The sequence below is a fragment of the Oncorhynchus mykiss genome, chromosome 18 (genome assembly GCF_057628025.1).
Source record: "Oncorhynchus mykiss isolate SJ-2025 chromosome 18, ASM5762802v1, whole genome shotgun sequence".
NCBI lineage: Eukaryota > Metazoa > Chordata > Actinopteri > Salmoniformes > Salmonidae > Oncorhynchus > Oncorhynchus mykiss.
In genome coordinates this window covers 12,654,364-12,674,886 of record NC_143039.1, presented here as the reverse complement: position 1 = coordinate 12,674,886, position 20,523 = coordinate 12,654,364, and the positions used below count along the sequence as shown (strand labels likewise).

At 39.0% G+C, this 20,523-nt stretch overlaps 2 protein-coding genes and 1 non-coding gene across 4 annotated transcripts in view; 1 reads left to right on the top strand and 2 right to left on the bottom strand.

The window, feature by feature from the left end:
* LOC110514545 (uncharacterized) overlaps nt 1-20,523 on the bottom strand; it is a 101,382-nt gene that overhangs the window by 64,179 nt on the left and 16,680 nt on the right. The gene's annotated exons all lie outside the window — the stretch shown is intronic.
* Nucleotides 2,873-13,216, top strand: LOC149975388 (uncharacterized). Its single transcript, XM_090207116.1, has 3 exons — nt 2,873-2,955; nt 7,331-7,569; nt 9,416-13,216. Exons 2-3 carry the CDS (start codon nt 7,467-7,469, stop codon nt 10,609-10,611), a joined length of 1,299 nt encoding a protein of 432 aa, XP_090063242.1. The 5' UTR covers nt 2,873-2,955; nt 7,331-7,466; the 3' UTR covers nt 10,612-13,216.
* On the bottom strand, nt 17,543-17,734 carry LOC118941224 (U2 spliceosomal RNA). The gene has a single exon (XR_016488653.1). It is a non-coding gene; the product is annotated as a U2 spliceosomal RNA (small nuclear RNA).

The following is a 20,523-nucleotide window of genomic DNA, read 5'->3' as shown; positions in this document are numbered from 1 at the left end:
TGGGCTCACCTTTGTGTGAAGCTAGCCACAATAACGATTATCCACATCAGTGGAATTTACGGCTTGCCTTCATAATAAAAGTTCCCCATTGGAAACAGGGTGTGGTCAATCTTGGGTTAGTTATACATATCTTTCGTGTTAGAATCCACTTTTATTGCTAGCTGGATAACACAATAACTAGTTAGCAAGGCATAGCTAGCTATAGGCTTAAACCGGCAGGGTAGCCTAGTGGGGCGGCAGGGTAGCCTAGTGGTTAGAGCGTTGGACTAGTAACTGGAAGGTTGCAAGTTCAAACCCCCGAGCTGACAAGGTACAAATCTGTCGTTCTGCCCCTGAACAGGCAGTTAACCCATTGTTCCTAGGCTGTCATTGAAAATAAGAATTTGTTCTTAACTGACTTGCCTAGTTAAATAAAGGTAAAATAAAAATAAAAATATTGAAATGGAAGGAGTATCAGACCACTGCAAATCTACCAAGACCTGGCCGTCCCTCTAAACTTTCAGCTCATACAAGGAGAAGACTGATCAGAGATGCAGCCAAGAGGCCCATGATCACTCTGGATGAACTGCAGAGATCTACAGCTGAGGTGGGAGACTCTGTCCATAGGACAACAATCAGTCAGTCGTATATTGCACAAATCTGGCCTTTATGGAAGAGTGGCAAGAAGAAAGCCATTTCTTAAAGATATCCATAAAAAGTGTAGTTTAAAGTTTGCCACAAGCCACCTGGGAAAATGCCTACTAGAACGAAACATATAACAGAGACAGAGTTGTTGATATTCATTGTTATTTGTAACATTAAAAAGGAGGACAAGAAGACAATCCCGTTTTTCTAAATTAGCTACAGTGCTTTCGAAAGTATTTAGACCCCTTTGACTTTTTCCACATTTTGTTACTTTATAGCCTTATTCTAAAATGTATTAAATAAAACGTTTTCCTCAGCAATCTACACACAATACCCCATAATACTAAAGAAAACACGTTTTTAGAAATGTTTGCAAAAAAACAAATTTAAACAGAAATACTTATTTACATAAGTATTCAGACCTTTCGCTATCAGACTTGAAATTGAGCTCTGGTGTATCCTGTTTCCACTGATTATCCTTGATGTTTCTACAACTTGATTAGAGTCCACCTGTGGTAAATTCAATTGATTGGACATGCTTTGTAAAGGCACACACCTGTCTATATAAGGTCCCACAGTTGACAGTAGATGTCAGAGAGATGCTTGATGAAAAACTGCTCCAGAGTGTGCGCAGGACTTCAGACTGGGGTGAAGGTTCACCATCCAACAGGACAACAACCCTAAACACACATTCAAGACAAAGCAGGAGGGGCTTCTGGGCAAGTCTCGTAATGTCCTTGAGTGACCCAGCCAGAGCCCGGCCACTTCCTTCTAGGAAGTATTTACTAGCCACTGTGCTTCTGCATTGCTCTTTGGGGTTTTGGTCTCGGTACCTGCACCCTCAGCGGAGTCAACGAACACCGGAAGCATCTGTTTTTCAGGGAAAAGGCAGAGAGGAAGCCAAAGCCTGAAAATAACAAGCTTCTGGTGTTTCACACCAACTGAATTGTTCTTCTGATGTTGTTCACACAGGAGACCATATTGAGACATTATCTACATCCAGAGAGCAACAGCAGGAAGATCAGAGCTAGGTCTCACCACTGCCTACATTGAGGAGATTTTCCCAATTCTATCAAAGCTAAAAATACACACAGGAGAGAATCTGTATCTCTGCTCTGACAGTTCATAATTCAACACTGGAGAGAAGCCCTACTCCTGTTCTGACTGCGAGAATATTTTCTCTCAGCAGATCAACTTAACACCAATGTATACACACAGGAGAGAAGCTTTACCCCTGCTCTGTTGGAAGAGTTTCTCTCAACATGGCCACTTAAAAAGACACCAACATACATCATGTGAGAATCCTCATCAGTTCTCTGACTAGTGTAGATTGAAATAATTCCATCACTTAATTATCAAGAAGTTGTAACACACTCTATTTTAGTCCTATTGTTTCTCACTTTGAGAGAGCTGTGCAGAGGAAAGGGAGCGTTATAGAATGTTAGCCTCTCTTTACTTTACTGATCAGTATGCACCTGGTCAGTTTTGGTGTGTTTTGATAGCTTCTAAAGATATTTAGAGCACCTTAGATTTGCCTTTAGGGTTGAATATCCTCTGTGAGGGTGGTTGACTGGGTGGTACTGCTTCCCTCTGCAGTTTTCTGTGAGAATGAGATGGCACAACATGTATCAGATAGAGATGGTGTGATGATCAGTTTTCACCATTAGTTTGGGTGGATACTTTTTGTTTAATGAATTGTATTTTAAAACTAGATTTGTTCTTTTAATCATTAATGATGAATATGTTTGGATAACAATTGAAACCTGCTTAATTTATCTGCCAATAAAAAATTAAGGTTGTACATGAATTTATACTGGTCAAACTCTTCTCTTCTGCACAATCAATGACCAAAAAAACATGTTTCAATTGACATATTTACTGTTTTTCTGAAGCTGAACAAGACAGGAAGTTGAAAGGAGCATCACAAAGCTAAATCGGACCTATTCTCTAACATGTTTTGTCAATCATAAGCAGCTGTGAGACCTGCTAGAGTACTGCAACTTTATTGACCTACTGAATCATTGTAGTTTTGGGGGTAAATATAATGATTTTGTTTAATTCATGGAATTTAAATTAACAACAGGACAATGCTGTGTAAGTGCTATTTGACCAAGAAGGACAGTGATGGAGTGCTGCATCAGATGACCTGGCCTCCACAATCACCGAAAATAAATATCATCTACAAAAGTAGTAAGTCCATCAATCCAATAGAGGTCGCTATTTGGAACGCTGTGGTAGTGGGGGGAACAGGAAGTTCCGGCAGGCGCACACCATTCTTTACAATAAAGAAAACGCCTGAACTGTGCTGTCCTTTTCTCCTTATTACTACAGGTATGTAATAGCACGTTTAAACGGTCTAATATCGAAAGAACATAACATGTTAGATAACACACCCGTTAAGGTATTATCACGTTTGGGAAAGGTTTTGTGCCAAACTGAGTGTGTGAAGAACGCGCAAAACAATATTTTACAAGCGCACGATGCGGAGTCCACCACACGTTCATATGTGAGGCTTTCCAGGTTCGTATATAGCTCAGTGGGTTTCGCCTGGGGATGTTCAGAACAAAAACGTTTTGGAAAGTTGCAGATAGAAATGCTCTGAATAGAACTGACATGATTCCTTAGAATCGGAGGCATGTTTGTTCTACATAATACTTTCATATCGGAATGTGGCCAACGTCTCCGTCCATCTGCTTGAAACAGCCCTGGTACCCGCTTGTCCCTACGTATGTGAAGATAGCTACAATAACGATTAGCCACAATAGTGGAATTTGCGGTTCTCCCTCAAAATAAAAGTCCCTCATTGAAAGTCACGCAAACTGATACAAAATAGTGTTATCATGCCATGTCTGGACTAGATAACGCTAAACATGGTTCGATTGTTGTTACTCAATTTAAAAGGAATTACAATAATGAATTAGTCTCATAGGGTGGCGCACAATTGGCCCAGCGTCCTCCAGGTTTGGCCTATAATTCTATAATCCTATAATTCTAAATTAGAATTTGTTCTTAACTGACTTGCCTATTTTTTAAAAAGTATTAAAAAGTGAAAAAATAACTAGAAAAAAACTTGAAATCACACTGGCGGTTTTAGAACGCAAAATTGCATTGGGGGCATTCATATATGCACATATATGCACCCATGAAACGGGTGACACCCACAGAAAACAATTACCAAGAGTTAACACAAATATTAGCTTCGTAGCTCTTATTGCAGGACTTTGACACATTTCCTAGGTGACAAAGGTCCAGATGGATATTGGATATTGGGGGAAAGAGAGGGAGGGGGATATATAAACACACAAAACAGGTTTAGAATTGAATTGCAGGAAATGAGCTTTAAAACAGCTAAATGTTTTCTCTGCCAATTAGAGGGTTGTTTAGATTTTGGTATTGCAAGTTAGGGATTTGTTACTATGCCAATAAATGACAATATCCATCGAAGCCCAACGGCAAAAATGAGGGGGTCCGCAGATCCGGACAGAGGTCCACCAGTTGAGTATGGAGGGTCTTTTGTTTGTGTTGGACATTCATATTGCACTCTACAGTCTTACCTATGGATTGTTCAGTCTACTCAGTGACACCCACAGATCACAACTATGTAGAGTTTACACAAATATTAGCATCTCAGCTCTATTGCAGGACTCTGAAACCTCTGTTGTCCGGGAGTTGAACCCTCTGTGTTAAACACATTGATTCTCATTGCCAATAGGCTCAGGATAACTCCTGATAAAGTTGGGTAGCTGATGGGCCTTTTCAGAGCTTAAATAGCCAAAATGATTAATCACAGGAACCAGGACTAATAAAGCCAATGCAACGGGCTGTTTTACAAACGCTAGACCTTCCACATGGATGGACATTCATAAAGTTATAGGCCGACACTGTAGGATACACCCCTGTAAACACGGACCGACATTAAACAGGACCAAATCTGAACCAATCACTCAGACATCATTAGGCAGGTTTTCATTGACCTGGGTGCATTCAACAAAGCAATGTGGTAAAAACATTATTTGCGACATGTGTAATGGAAACGGCAGATATAGTTTTATATGTTTTAATGCTCGACAACATTTTTATCTGTTTGACGGGTGGATCTCTCTTTTGTCAATGTTTCTTTATTCTGACAAATGAGGATGAAAACATTATCAAATATAATATATTAACAATAACATAATAATAATAATAATAACAATAATAAAATGTATCAAATAAATTATGATTGCCAAATAATTTTGTGCGACTGTTTTATCAGCACAAGATAGTTAAATGGAAACAACCTAGTGGGCAATTGTCTGATCTATTTTCTATTCAACATTTTTCTAAATGTCAACAACAACAAAAATCACTGTATAACTTCTTGGAAACATAGCTAATTTCACAAGATTTGAAAGCACTACAGCAGAGTACACGAAAGTAAAGCTTAATTCAGTACAGTAGAGTACAGGAAAGAAAAGTAACAGTTAGTTCAGTAGAGTACAACAGTACAGAGTATAGTACAGTATAACGTATTGTACTTTACTCTAATGTTCTCCATTGGGGCTGGACGATATGGACCAAAAAATCATACAGCTTTATCTTCAGTTCTTCAAACTTCTAGGTGATTCACCATAAATATCTCAGTTTAGATTCTCTCTAAATAAGCCTTGTACAAATAAAGGTTGAATACACTGCATTTCAAACAGTCAGCAATAATCTAATGAATTCAGGGCTTGTGAAGTTATACCGAGGCTAAATAGAACCACAACACCCACTAATCATTCATTATTTGATGCCCTTTTTTTTTACAAATGTAACTAGTAAGGACTAACTTATTGTAGGCGTTATAGAACATTAACACAGGCCTCAAAAATCTCTCAAGCCCACGTGCTAGTGACTAGCCAGCTAATCTTTTATATTTCATGTTTAGCCAATTTGGATCCATTTGCTAGATAACAAGGTTGAACAGTTGAATTGTTATGAACACACCCTTCTTTCTGTCTCCAACTGAAAAGCTTGTTAGCCTGTCCACTTTCTTCAGATGTTAAATCAAGGGGCCAACCTTATTTCTCAGAATGAGAACGAGTTGCCAGTTCCTCACAATGCATTTGGAAAGTATTCAGACCCCTTCCCCTTTTCCACATTTTGTTACTTTAGCCTTATTCTAAAATTTATTCAATTTAAATGTTCCTCATCAATCTACACACAATATGCCATAATGACAAAGCGAAAACAGATTTTTAGATTTGTTTGCGAACATAACAAACTTTATTTACATAAGTATTCGGACCCTTTGCTATGAGACTCAGAATTGAGGTCAGGTGCATCCTGTTTTCATTGATCATCCTTGAGATGTTTCTACAACTTGATTGTTGTCCACCTGTGGTAAATTCAATTGATTGGACATGATTTGGAAAGGCACACACCTGTCTATATAAGGTCCCACATTTGACAGTGCACGTCAGAGCAAAAACCAAGCCATGAGGTCGAAGGATTTGTCCGCAGAGCTCTGAGACAGGATTGACTCTTCCTAGAGCTGGCCCCCCGGCCAAACTGAGTAATCAAGTAGAAGGGCCTTGGTCAGGGAGGTGACCAAGAACCCGATGGTCATTCTGACAGAGCTCCAGAGTTCCTCTGTGGAGATGGGAGAACCTTCTAGAAGGACAACCATCTCTGCAGCACTCCACCACACTTTATGGCAGTGTCCAGACGGAAGCCAGTCCTTAGTAAAAGGCACATGACAGACCACTTGGAGTTTGCCAAAAGGCACCTAAAGGACTCTCAGACCAGGAGAAACAAGATTCTCTGGTCTGATGAAACACATCTGGAGAAAACCTGGCACCATCCCTACGGTGAAGCATGGTGGTGGCATCATCATGCTGTGGGGATGTTTTTCAGCGGCAGGGACTTCGAGACTAATCAGAATCGAGGGAAAGATGAATGGAGCAAATTACAGAGAGATCCTTAATGAAAACCTTCCAATGACCTCAGACTGGGGTGAAGGTTCACCTTCCAACAGGACAACGGCCCTAAGCACACAGCCAAGACAATGCAGGAGTGGCTTTGGGACAAGTCTCTAAATGTCTTTGAGTGGCCCAGCCAGACCCCTGACTTGAACCAGATCGAACATCCCTGGAGAGACCTGAAAATGGCCGTTCAGCGATGCTCACCGTCCAACCTGACAGAGCTTGAGAGGAAATGCAGAGAAGAATGGGAGAAACTCCCCAAATACAGGTGTGCCAAGCTTGTAGCGTCATACCCTAGAAGACTCGAGGCTGTAATCGCTGCCAAAGGTGCTCCAAAAAAGTACTGAGTAAAGGGTCTGAATACTTATGTAAATGTGATGTTTCAGTTGGTAATTTTTAATACATTTGGAGAAATAAAATCTAAAAACATGTTTTTGCTTTGTCATTATGGGGTATCGTCTGTAGATTGGTGAGGGAAAAAAACTATTGAATCCATTTTATAATAAGGCTGTAACGTAACAAAACGTGGAGAAGTCAAGGGGTCTGAATACTTTCTGAATGCTCTGTGTGTGAATTTAGGAAATCTACTATAGGTTTAGTGCATTTACGTCGCGTAGCCTTGTCTGATTTGAAATTAATTGAATGGTTTGTTGTCAATGCTTAGCTACCTGATCTAATATCGTTTTAGAATAAAGAAAGTGCCAGAACTTTCAAGACTAACCTTTGTGTCCGTGTCTCTTTATTACTACTGGCTGACTCAGATTAAGTCTGAGGCTGGTAACATCAACAGTGAGGACAATCCCAGCCTGCCTCTCTCCTTCCATACTGAGTCCAAACCTACAGTCACTGGGTCCTGATTGTGACAGGGGAGCCCAGTTTGCTCTGCAGGATCCAGAGATGGCATCAGTGAAGCTGGAAGACTGCAGTCAAACACTGGAGCTGAATGTCAACATTAAAGATGAAGAAGAGGAGGAGAAGATTGGGAAATCTGTTTCTCATGGTAAGAACAGATTCTAACTATATCTTCATAAATTAGACCTCCTTAAGTTATGACCAGCCTATTGATAGGTTGACTTCTGTAATTCTGACATCACATCCCTGAACAACTGGGCTATCTGGAGTGATCAGAGAGCAGACTAAAGAAGTGAAGTAGACAAACTGCCAGTGTTTTGAAGTTCTATGAAATGAGTCTGTAGTTACTAACCCTTTTGATTAGAGGTCGACCGATTATGATTTTTCAACGCTGATACCGATTATTGGAGGACCAAAACAGTTGATACCGATTAATCGGCCAATTTTTTAAAATGTATTTGTAATAATGACAATTAAAACAATACTGAATGAACACTTATTTGAACTTAATATAATACATCAATAAAATCAATTTAGTCTCAAATAAATAATGAAACATGTTCAATTTGGTTTAAATAATGCATAAACAAAGTGTTGGAGAAGAAAGTAAAAGTGCAATATGTGCCATGTAAGAAAGTTAACGTTTCAGTTCCTTGCTCAGAACATGATAACATATGAAAGCTGGTTCCTTTTAACACAAGTCTTCAATATTCCCAGGTAAGAAGTTTTAGGTTGTAGTTATTATAGGAATTATAGGACTACACTATACTATTTGTATTTCATTTAGCTTTGACTATTGTATGTACTTATAGGAACTTTAGTATTGCCAGTGTAACAGTATAGCTTCCGTCCCTCTCCTCGCTCCTCCCTGGGCTCGAACCAGGAACACAACGACAACAGCCACACTCGAAGCAGCGTTACCCATGCAGAGCAAGGGAAACAACCACTCCAAGGCTCAGAGCAAGTGACGTTTGAAATGCTATTAGCGCTCGCTAACTAGCCAGCCATTTAACTTCGGTCACACCAGCCTCATCTCGGGGGTTGATAGGCTTGAAGTCATAAACAGTGCAATGCTTGACGCACAACGAAGAGCTGCTGGCAAAACGCACGAAAGTGCTGTTTGAATTAATGTTTACGTACCGGCTTCTGCCCACCACCGCTCAGTCAGATACTTAGATACTTGTATGCTCAGTCAGATTATACGCAACGCGTATACGCAACGCAATGATAGTAATATCATCAACCATGTGTAGTTAACTAGTGATTATGATTGATTGATTGTTTTTTATAAGATAAGTTTAATGCTAGCTAGCAACTTACCTTGGCTTACTGCATTCGCGTAACAGGCAGTCTCCTTGTGGAGTGCAACAAGAGGCAGGTCGTTATTGCGTTGGACTAGTTGACTGTAAGGTTGCAAGATTGGATCCCCCGAGCTGACAAGGTGAAAATCTGTCGTTCTGCACCTGAACGAGGCAGTTAACCCACCGTTCCTAGGCCGTCATTGAAAATAAGAATGTGTTCTTAACTGACTTGCCTAGTTAAATAAAGATTAAATAAAGGTGTAAAAATAAAACATCTGCAAAATCGTTGTCCAAAAATACAGATTTCCGATTGTTATGAAAACTTGAAATCGGCCCTAATTAATCGGCCATTCCGATTAATCGGTCGACCTCTACTTGTGATAGTGAGTGGAGGAAGATATGACTCATATAATTCATCCCTTTTGCCCCTTTTGGCCTAAATGGCTGACCTCGTTTAGTCAACTGGTCGATTGTTTGGTGGATAGATGTTGGTCGACCAAGTTTTTTTTAGTCGAGCAGTGGCAAATATATACAGTGCTGCTTGAAAGTCTGTGAACCTCTTGTGCAATTATATATTTTTTAGTTTTTACCATGAAATCTTCATTTAATCAGGACCAGTCTTTTTGATCTGACATAACAGGTTTATTTTTTACCAATACCAACTGACTAGTTCTTCTGATGTTATTCACACAGGGGACCATGTTGAGACAATCTCTACATCCAGAGAGCAACAGCAGGAAGATCACAGAGCTAAGAGGTCTCACCACTGCCCACATTGTAAGGAGAGTTTCTCAATTCTATCAAAGTTAAAAATACACCTACAAATACACACAGGAGAGAATCCCTATTCCTGTACTGACTGTGGGAAGAATTTCACAACATTACAATTTCTGACAGTTCATGAACGGATACACACAGGAGAGAAGACCTACTCCTGCTCTAATTGTGTAAAATGCTTCACATCGTCAACTAAGCTAAAAATTCATCAGAGAACACACACAGGAGAGAAGCCTTACTTATGCTCTGACTGTGGGGCTAGTTTCTCTCGACTGGGACACCTAAAAACACATAAACGTATACATACAGGAGAGAAGCCTCACTCCTGCTCTGACTGTGGAAAGAGTTTCTCTCGACTGGGCAACTTAAAAACACACAAACGTATGCATACAGGAGTAAAGCCTTACTCCTGCTCTGACTGTGGAAAGAGTTTCTCTCGACTGGGCCACCTAAAAACACATGAACGTATACATACAGGAGAGAAGCCTTACTTCTGCTCTGACTGTTTAAAATGCTTCGCAACATCAACTGAGCTAAAAGTTCATCAGAGAACACACACAGGAGAGAAGCCTTACTCCTGCACTGATTGTGTAAAATGCTTCTCAACATGCTCTGGGCTTGAAGGTCACCGGAGAACACACACAGGAGAGAAGCCTTACTCCTGCTCTAATTGTGTAAAAAGTTTCACATCATCAACTAAGCTAAAAATTCATCAGAGAACACACACAGGAGAGAAGCCTTACTTATGCTCTGACTGTGGGGCGAGTTTCTCTCGACTGGGCCACCTAAACACACATGAGCGTATACATACAGGAGAGAAGCCTTACTCCTGCTCCGACTGTGGAAAGGGCTTCTCTCGACTGTGCAACTTAAAAACACATGAACGTATACATACAGGAGAGAAGCCTTACTTGTGCTCTGACTGTGTAAAATGTTTCACAACATCAACTGAGCTTAAAGTTCATCAGAGAACACACACAGGGGAGAAGCCTTACTCCTGCTCTGATTGTGTAAAATGCTTCACAACATACTCTGGGCTAATAGGTCATCAGAGAACACACACAGGAGAGAAGCCTTACTCCTGCTCTGACTGTGTATGCATACGTTCATGACTGGGAAAAGTTTCTCTACTGGGCCACCTGAAAACATAAACATATGCATACAGGAGAGAAGCCTTACACCTGCTCTGACTTTTAAAAAGTTTATCTCGAATGGGCCAGTTAAAAATACATCAAATATGAATCAAATCAGAAGAGCCTCATCAGTTCTCAAAGACCAGCTGAGATTAAAGTCACTCCATCACTTAAGTCTCGTAAAAGAAGTGATAACAGTGAGCTGGATCAAATGAAGAAAGCGTAGAACATTTGCAATCCTATTGTTTCTCAGTGTGAGAGAACTGTGCAGAGGAAAGGGAGCGTTCTAGAATGTTGGACTGTCTTTATTTTACTGATCAATGTGAACCTTGCCAGTTTGTGTATTTTGTTATCATCTACTGTAAAGATATTGAGATGACCTTGGATTTGCCCTTAGGGTTGAATATCCTCTGTGAGTCGTCTCACAATGGAGTGGTTGACTGGGTGGTACTGCTTCCCTGAGCTGTTGGACACAACATACACTGAGTGTATAAAACATTAAGGACACCTGCTCTTTCCATCACATAGACTGACCAGCTGAACGCTATGATCCTTAATGATCGAGTTTTTGTGTATTTATTATGGATCCCCATTAGCTTTCAGCAAAAAATAAGAAACTGTGGGCTAAGGAATGAAAACACTGGACACTGGAAAAATTGAAAAATATTGCCTGGTCTGATGAATCCTGGTTCCTGCTGTGTTATGCTGATGGGAGGACTAGGGTATGGAGGAAACCACGAGTACATGCATCCCTGCTGTGTGTCAACATTGCAGGCTGGTGGTGATGGTGTGGAGTGTGTTTTAATGGCACATATTGGACCCCTTGATAGAAGTGGAGCAACATTTGAATGCCACAGGATATCTAAACATCATTGCCAATCAGGTGCCTCCCTTCATGGCAGCAGTGTATCCATCTGCAAATAGATTTCTTCAGCAGCATTATGCCACAAGGCTTGACCAGGAATGGTTCCAAGAACATGACAGTGAATTCAGTTTACTGCAGTGGCCTGCCGAGTCACCAGATCTCAATCCAATTGTGCATCTGTGGGAGGAGATGGAAGGAGCTATTCGGAGTAGAGATCCACTCCCAGCCACATTGACACAATTGTGGGATGCATTGGAGTCAACATGGGCCAGAATCCCTGTAGAACGCTCTCAACACCTTGGACAGTCTATGCCCCGACGAATTGAGGATGTTCTGAGGACAACGGGGGTGCAACTCAATATTAGGAAGGTGTTTCTAATGTTTTGTACACTCTGTGTATATCAGATAAAGATGGTGTGATGATCAGTTTTCAGCTTTAGTTTGGGTAGATTATTTTATATTACTAAACAACTTTGTTTAATGATAAACAAGCTATGAATCGACTACTTGTGTTAGTTTAATTTTATTTTAATACTAGATTCATTATTTTAGTCATTGATGATGAATGTATTTGAATAACTATTGAAGTTAATTGATCTGGCGGCAGGTAGCCTAGTGGTTAAGAGTGTTGGGCCAGTAACTGAAAGGTTGCTGGTTTGAATCTCGAGCCGACTAGGTGAAATATCTGTCATTGTGCCCTTGAGCAAGGCAATGAACCCTTAATGTTTCCTGTAAATCGCTCTGGATAAGAGCATCTGCTAAATGACAAGGATGTTATGAAAAATGTTTGTACATTAATTTAAAAAAAAAAAACTTTTATTTAACTAGTCAAGTCAGCTAAGAACAAATTCTTATTTACAATGATGGCCTAGGAACAGTGGGTTAACTGCCTTGTTCAGAGGCAGAACAACAGATTTTTACCTTGTCAGCTCGGGGATTCAATCTTGCAACCTTTTGGTTACTGGCCCAACGCTCTAACCACTAGGCTACCTGCCTCCTCTACACTCTAACCACTAGGCTAGCCTGCCACCCCGATGGGCAACCACTTTTTTTTCTCTTGTGTATGATTAAATGAAATAAACTGTGTGAAGTGACATACTGTATATACAATACACAACATTACCACTTTGTTTACCCTGGTCAGAGGGACAGGGCCATAGTAAACTAGACTATGTAACTGCTGTTGTTAGTAGCCTACAGTTTCCATGTAATACAGCATGTCAGATCACTAATGATTAGGTGCACAGGCTGCTACATTTATGCAAGAGTTTTTGCTTGTGTCTGTCGGGAGTGATGTGTTATCAGCTTGTTAAATAACTACCGGAGGAAAGTGGAGAGGCGTCTTGAGCTTTGTACCCGGCCCGCCCGACATGATCAAGAGACGCAGAGAGCCTGCAGCAGCACCCTGATGTGAAGAACAGCCCATACAAAAATGTAGGATTGTAGTACAATGAGAAAAATATATAGCATTGTATTTTCGTGGAATGGTAGTGACCAAACGTATGTTTTGTTATTGTACTGGGCCCAGGAACATGGAAGAAACTGCCAGATGTGTCATAATAGCCTGGAAGTAAAGCTGCACTGGGAGACACATTTTAAATGGAATACATTGAAAACATTCAGCAGGGTGGAACAATCACAGTAAAACACGATTTAAATGTATTGTTGGAAGGGCTGTGGTCACCAGTCATGTAATACATTAAATATATACATCAGATGGTATTGGGGAGCTATTTCATAGGGTTTTCATGGGTACATTATTTACCCATTTCAATCTTATACCAACCAACCCTATGCTTGGTGTGACTGTTATGGTCAGAACAGACCATCTGATATGCCCTTAAATATTGTAATATGCAACCTGGAATTAAAAAAGAGGACCAGTGCTTCTACAGTGAATCACATCTGTGCTGTTTGAGAGAGATGTTGTTAGACTGCATTGTATCGTTGTTTCCTCTTCTGAGGGCACTGGTGGGCAACAACATTTCAATTCACAGAGACAATGAGTCCTTCAAGTTTAGCACTATATCCACACGTTTGAATTCTCTGTTTGATGAAGATGGGGGAAATTGAATTGACAAGTTTTGTCATACCCAGCCAATCAGCATTCAGGGCTGAACCACCCAGTTTATAATTTACTAGATACAATGGGGTTTGGCCTCCGGTAAATTTTTGCTGAGTTTGTAACTAGTCTGCGGGCCAGAACAGAATTAGCCTATTAAAAAAAAGCCTATAGCTTCCCAATTCATAGTCCTACACAGTGTAGGCTGTCCTACACAGTGTAGGCTACACTACACATTTAACACGTGGTTAGTGGGATAAACAATTCAATGACCATAACATAATGTTGATCTAATTACAGTGGTAAAATCACCCATGTCTATATTAATAGTCAACCTGTTCTATTACGGTGATGTCTATATTAATAGTCAACCTGTTCTATTACGGTCATGTCTATATTAATAGTCAACCTGTTCTATTACGGTCATGTCTATATTAATAGTCAACCTGTTCTATTACGGTCATGTCTATATTAATAGTCAACCTGTTCTATTACGGTCATGTCTATATTAATAGTCAACCTGTTCTATTACGGTCATGTCTATATTAATAGTCAACCTGTTCTATTACGGTCATGTCTATATTAATAGTCAACCTGTTCTATTACGGTCATGTCTATATTAATAGTCAACCTGTTCTATTACGGTCATGTCTATATTAATAGTCAACCTGTTCTATTACGGTCATGTCTATATTAATAGTCAACCTGTTCTAATACGGTCATGTCTATATTAATAGTCAACCTGTTCTATTACGGTCATGTCTATATTAATAGTCAACCTGTTCTATTACGGTCATGTCTATATTAATAGTCAACCTGTTCTATTACGGTCATGTCTATATTAATAGTCAACCTGTTCTATTACGGTCATGTCTATATTAATAGTCAACCTGTTCTATTACGGTGATGTCTATATTAATAGTCAACCTGTTCTATTACGGTCATGTCTATATTAATAGTCAACCTGTTCTATTACGGTGATGTCTATATTAATAGTCAACCTGTTCTATTACGGTCATGTCTATATTAATAGTCAACCTGTTCTATTACGGTCATGTCTATATTAATAGTCAACCTGTTCTATTACGGTCATGTCTATATTAATAGTCAACCTGTTCTATTACGGTCATGTCTATATTAATAGTCAACCTGTTCTAATACGGTCATGTCTATATAAATAGTCAACCTGTTCTAATACGGTCATGTCTATATTAATAGTCAACCTGTTCTATTACGGTCATGTCTATATTAATAGTCAACCTGTTCTATTACGGTCATGTCTATATTAATAGTCAACCTGTTCTATTACGGTCATGTCTATATTAATAGTCAACCTGTTCTAATACGGTCATGTCTATATTAATAGTCAACCTGTTCTAATACGGTCATGTCTATATTAATAGTCAACCTGTTCTATTACGGTCATGTCTATATTAATAGTCAACCTGTTCTATTACGGTCATGTCTATATTAATAGTCAACCTGTTCTAATACGGTCATGTCTATATTAATAGTCAACCTGTTCTATTACGGTCATGTCTATATTAATAGTCAACCTGTTCTATTACGGTCATGTCTATATTAATAGTCAACCTGTTCTAATACGGTCATGTCTATATTAATAGTCAACCTGTTCTAATACGGTCATGTCTATATTAATAGTCAACCTGTTCTATTACGGTCATGTCTATATTAATAGTCAACCTGTTCTATTACGGTCATGTCTATATTAATAGTCAACCTGTTCTAATACGGTCATGTCTATATTAATAGTCAACCTGTTCTAATACGGTCATGTCTATATTAATAGTCAACCTGTTCTATTACGGTCATGTCTATATTAATAGTCAACCTGTTCTAATACGGTCATGTCTATATTAATAGTCAACCTGTTCTAATACGGTCATGTCTATATTAATAGTCAACCTGTTCTAATACGGTCATGTCTATATTAATAGTCAACCTGTTCTATTACGGTCATGTCTATATTAATAGTCAACCTGTTCTATTACGGTCATGTCTATATTAATAGTCAACCTGTTCTATTACGGTCATGTCTATATTAATAGTCAACCTGTTCTATTACGGTCATGTCTATATTAATAGTCAACCTGTTCTATTACGGTCATGTCTATATTAATAGTCAACCTGTTCTAATACGGTCATGTTAAACGTTTTGGAAAATGAAATCTCTTGAAACGTCTTTTTCTCTGAATATCTTCTTCACTCGGTCTGGAAACAAGATCTAATAGTGGCTGAGACCAAACTATTTAATAATTAAAGATTTTTATCGGCTTCGTTGAATACCTGAGGGGAAATGTCATTACCACTACGTCATAAAATGAGCTATTTAGTTGGAAATGACAGAAATTGCACCTACGGTGTTTTATATAACATTTCACATTCAAAAACATTTTATTTTAACTATTTGGAAGTTTCCTTAATTATATGTATTCATTATTGTCGTGTCTAAATGTCCATATCTGCCTTGATGATACTCAGAAACATGTATTTACCACATCAACATCTTAATTAGATGTATTCATCATTGTCGTGTCTAAATGTCCATATCTGCCTTGATGATACTCAGAAACATGTATTTACCACATCAACATCTTAATATTTTACATTACTTTAGAAATTATCTTAAGAACAAGCATATGAGGTTCACATATGGGAAAAATCATCAATATCAATTGTAATTTAATACACCTTTTCCACAACAATATGTACCGTGATGGTAATGACTTAGCGTTGTGGTAATGACAGAGTGTGGTGGAAATGACTTAGCGTTGTGGTAATGACTTAGCATTGTGGTAATGACAGAGTGTGGTGGAAATGACTTAGCGTTGTGGTAATGACTTAGCATTGTGGTAATGACAGAGTGTGGTGGAAATGACATTTCATAGAAAACAACTGATGAAAAATACCATGAAACATTTTAATGTCACAGTAGTACATGTTTAATTTGATTGAAGATATAGAACAGACCGTTTGTTCAAAAGGTGTTCGATTATTAGTATTTACCACATCAACATCTTAATATTTAATATTTTAATAAACAGGAGATATGGCTGACTTGCTTAAACAAATGTGGTTTCTACTGACTCCTTGTGGATTTGTGTAAGTGGATAAGAAACGCCTAGTTAAATACAGGTTAAATAACAATAGAAGATGTACGTCCAATAACATCTTGTTTCCAGAAGATATTCAGATAAAAAGCCATTTCAAGAGGTTTCATTTTCCAAAACATTTAACATCCAAAAGTACCCGTATTTGTAAAATCAACCCTATATTGTAACAGAACAGGAAGTCCTATTAATATAGACATAGGTGACTTTACCACTGCAATCAGATGGACATTCTTATGTTATGGTCATTGAATTGATTAGCTCACTAACTACAATTATTTTTGTTTGTTTATTTCACCTTTATTTAACCAGTTAAGCTCTCATTTACAACTGCGACCTGGCCAAGATAAAGCGTAGCAATTAGACACACACAACAACAACAGTTACACATGGAATAAACAAAACATACAGTCAATAATACAGTAGAAAAAAAAAAAGTCTATATACAGCATGTGCAAATGAGGTAAGATAAGGGAGCTAAGGCAATAAATAGGCCATGGTGGTGAAGTAATTACAATATGGCAATTAAACACTGGACTGGTAGATGTGCAGAAGATGAATGTGTAAGTAGAGATACTGGGGTGCTTTTTCAGTGATTTTTGCAGTTCGTTCCAGTCATTGGCAGCAGAGAACTGGAAGGAAAGGCGACCAAAGGAGGAATTGGCTTTGCGGGTGACCAGTGAGATATACAATCAGCTATCATAGTCAATATAATGGTGACCGACTTGACCAGCACTATCTAGCCATCACTGACACTAACATGAACTTGCTCAATGTGAAAATACAATATAGATCATGATTCTAACAAATTAAAACGTATCTGATTTACGCCTGATTTATATTTACAGCGACAGGGGGTGCACCGTTCCAGGTCGATGCGTGGAGTGGACGGAGCAAGCCCCTATTCCATCTCCCTGTTCCAAAAATCAATTTAATATATGGTCCCCAGATAGGGGACGTATCAGATATTAAACTGATAAGAACAGGTTTAAAAAATATTTTTATTTTCATTTACTATGGATGTACCCCCCCCCCCAAAGGAATTTAAACAGTACCCATATGAACGTTTTTCATACACATGGGAAGGGAATGGGAAGCACAAGGGCAAGGTAAAGTATTTAGTATTTATTCACATATTTAGTCAGTTTATTGTTTATTATTTCTCCAGTGGATGTAAATGCTGGTGTTATATGTAGAGGAGAACGCAATCATTTGGAAAGGTGGAATTATTGAATATTGTGTTAATAATACTAATAACAATTTACCACTATCAGAAGGAACAATGTATTTTTACCTCTAGATTTGATATTTTATTTTGAATTCGTTTTTCTAGCCATTTACCAAAACGTGGTAATACGTGTGTTGATAATTTATTTGAAATAATGATTGTGCTTTTAATATATATATATATATAAATTCAATGTTATCTTATAAGGAAGGGTTGAATTTGGACTTTTCAGTAGTCATTAGAAGTTAGAAACAGGAATGTTTATTTAGGGTTTGAACTAACGGGTTGCCTCCCACAATGTAGACAATGGCTGTTGCGATTGAACCACATGATTAAAGATGCTGTCTTTGTCTCAGCTTAGACTTCCCTTAGAGTGTACGTCAGAGGTTCAAACAGTAGAACCCAGTTCCTACATTTTAAAATATTATTTTTTTAATCAATCAAAAACTATGCTACATTTTATCTCTGAGGCCATCAGGATGACGAATCAGAGCAACATTACTGAATGTAAGTACATTATTTACCTTCAGGAGGGGAATGTATTAAACCATAATGTTTTGTTGTTGTGCACTCTCCTCAAACAATAGCATGGTATTGTTTCTCTGTAATGGCTACTGTAAATTGGACACTGTAGTTAGATTAACAAGAATGAACAAGAATATAAATAAAGACCATATAAGGACATGTCTGTCCCGGAAAGTTGGCTGCTGTATACAGAGTCATTCTAGTCACATTAGAGCACGTTAACAACAATCATCCCGGTTTAGGGACAGCAATCCCGTAGAGGTTTTAAACTGTATGTACTTAATATTTGAATGAAATAAAATGGTATCTCATCCCTTAATTAATGGGAAGATCTCGTTTTCTCTCCCACCCCGGTCTGTTCAGTATGTCTGGATAAAAATTGTCCTATGCAACCCTTACACTTGACACCCTGTGAGGATTGCCACCGCACATGTCGTTCGGCCTACTGTTACGAAAAACACAAAATTGAAACATGGCACCCCAAGGCCTGTAAATCTGTAAGCAGTTGTGACATTAACAAGAAATGCCCAAAATGCCATTGTAATTACAACCTTAAAATAGATAGCCCTAAACCGCATGTGTGTGGAATCATACATTGCTCAATCTGTAAAGGGCCTTTGAAAAGCAGAGACACTGAAGTGGTTCAAGAAGTGCAACACAAGTGTTATATTCAGCCCGTGGCTGAAGTTGAACATTCAGAGAAATAAAGTGTTATGTGATTTTGAGACAAATCAGCAATCAGGGGTTAATTTGCCTATTTTTGTATCTACCATGGCTTTCAAGGGTGAAAAGTGGTCGGCCGAGGGATCCAATTGTGCACTGTTCTTTCTAAAACACTTTAGAAAACCCCAATACAGAATCTTCACGTTTATAGCACACAATGCTCGAGCCTATGACCTTCTTCTGAACCCCTTGATACAGCAAGGCGTTGCACCCAGTGTCATAACTAGAGGTAGTAAAATCTTGTGTTTTGTAGACCCCGCCTTCAACCAGAGATAGATTGACAGTTTAAGCTTCTTACCCATGAGATTGGCTCAAATGCCAGAGGCCTTGGGTTTTGAAAACTCTGTGAAAGGCTGGTTCCCCGCACTTCTTCACACGTCACGTCTCCCAAAGAGCGTGAGAGATTCATGACATGGTACGAGACAGTAAGACATGGCCCCTTTGATTTCCATAAAGAGATGGAATCATACTGTGACAATGATGTGGTTATACTTGGTGAAGGATGCCTCAGATTCAGAGAAGAGGTAATCAAAGATGCAGGCATTAACCCCTGGAGTTGTACAACTATTGCATCGGTGTGCATGAAAACCTATCGTATGAGTACAACGGTTGTTTCTTCCACGGTTGTAAATCTTGCTTTGTGCCCCAGGCCATGTGTGTCCTAACCCAAAATACTTTTGTGGAAATGTATCAAGAGTTTCAAGACAAATTGGATTCTTTCCAGGCTACTTACAGGTTAAAAGTTGTGGTTTTGTGGGAGCACGAATGGACAGCCCTCAAAAAGTCTGATCCTCATGTTCAAGCCTTCCTTTCCAGCTATGACACACTAGAACCCCTGGAACCACGACAGGCCTTGTATCGAGGCCGTACCAATGCTTTGACCTTGCGGTATGTAGCGCAACCCGACGAGACAATAGGATATGTAGATTTTACATCCCTTTATCCTCATGTAATGAGTTCCTCATGCTATCCTATGGGGCATCCGGAAATTATTCACCGCGACTTTGACTTACCCCAAAACTATTTTGGTCTGATCAAAGCAACTGTCTACCCTCCTAGGGGTTTGTTTATACCAGTGTTTACTTACAGGGGCCCTCAAGGAAAACTTTTCTTTCCCCTTTGTCGCACCTGCAGTGAAAACAACAACCAGCAAAACCCTTGTGATCACTCAGATCAAGAAAGAGCCCTGACAGGTGTATGGGTCACAGTTGAATTCTCTAAGGCTCTAGAGATGGGCAACTCACTTTGGGGCAAATTATCGCAGAGATGCAATATGTTAACAACGTCGATCATTAAAGACCCCAAAGAATTTTTGGAATTTGTTTTTTCGGACGAATACGAAATTTCACATTTTTCA

Coding starts and splice junctions, on each gene's coding strand:
- LOC149975388 (XM_090207116.1), top strand. CDS start 7,467: ATGGCATCAGTGAAGCTGGAAGACTGCAGTCAAACACTGGAGCTGAAT. Junction 7,570..9,415: donor TGGGAAATCTGTTTCTCATG/GTAAGAACAGAT, acceptor TTATTCACACAG/GGGACCATGTTGAGACAATC.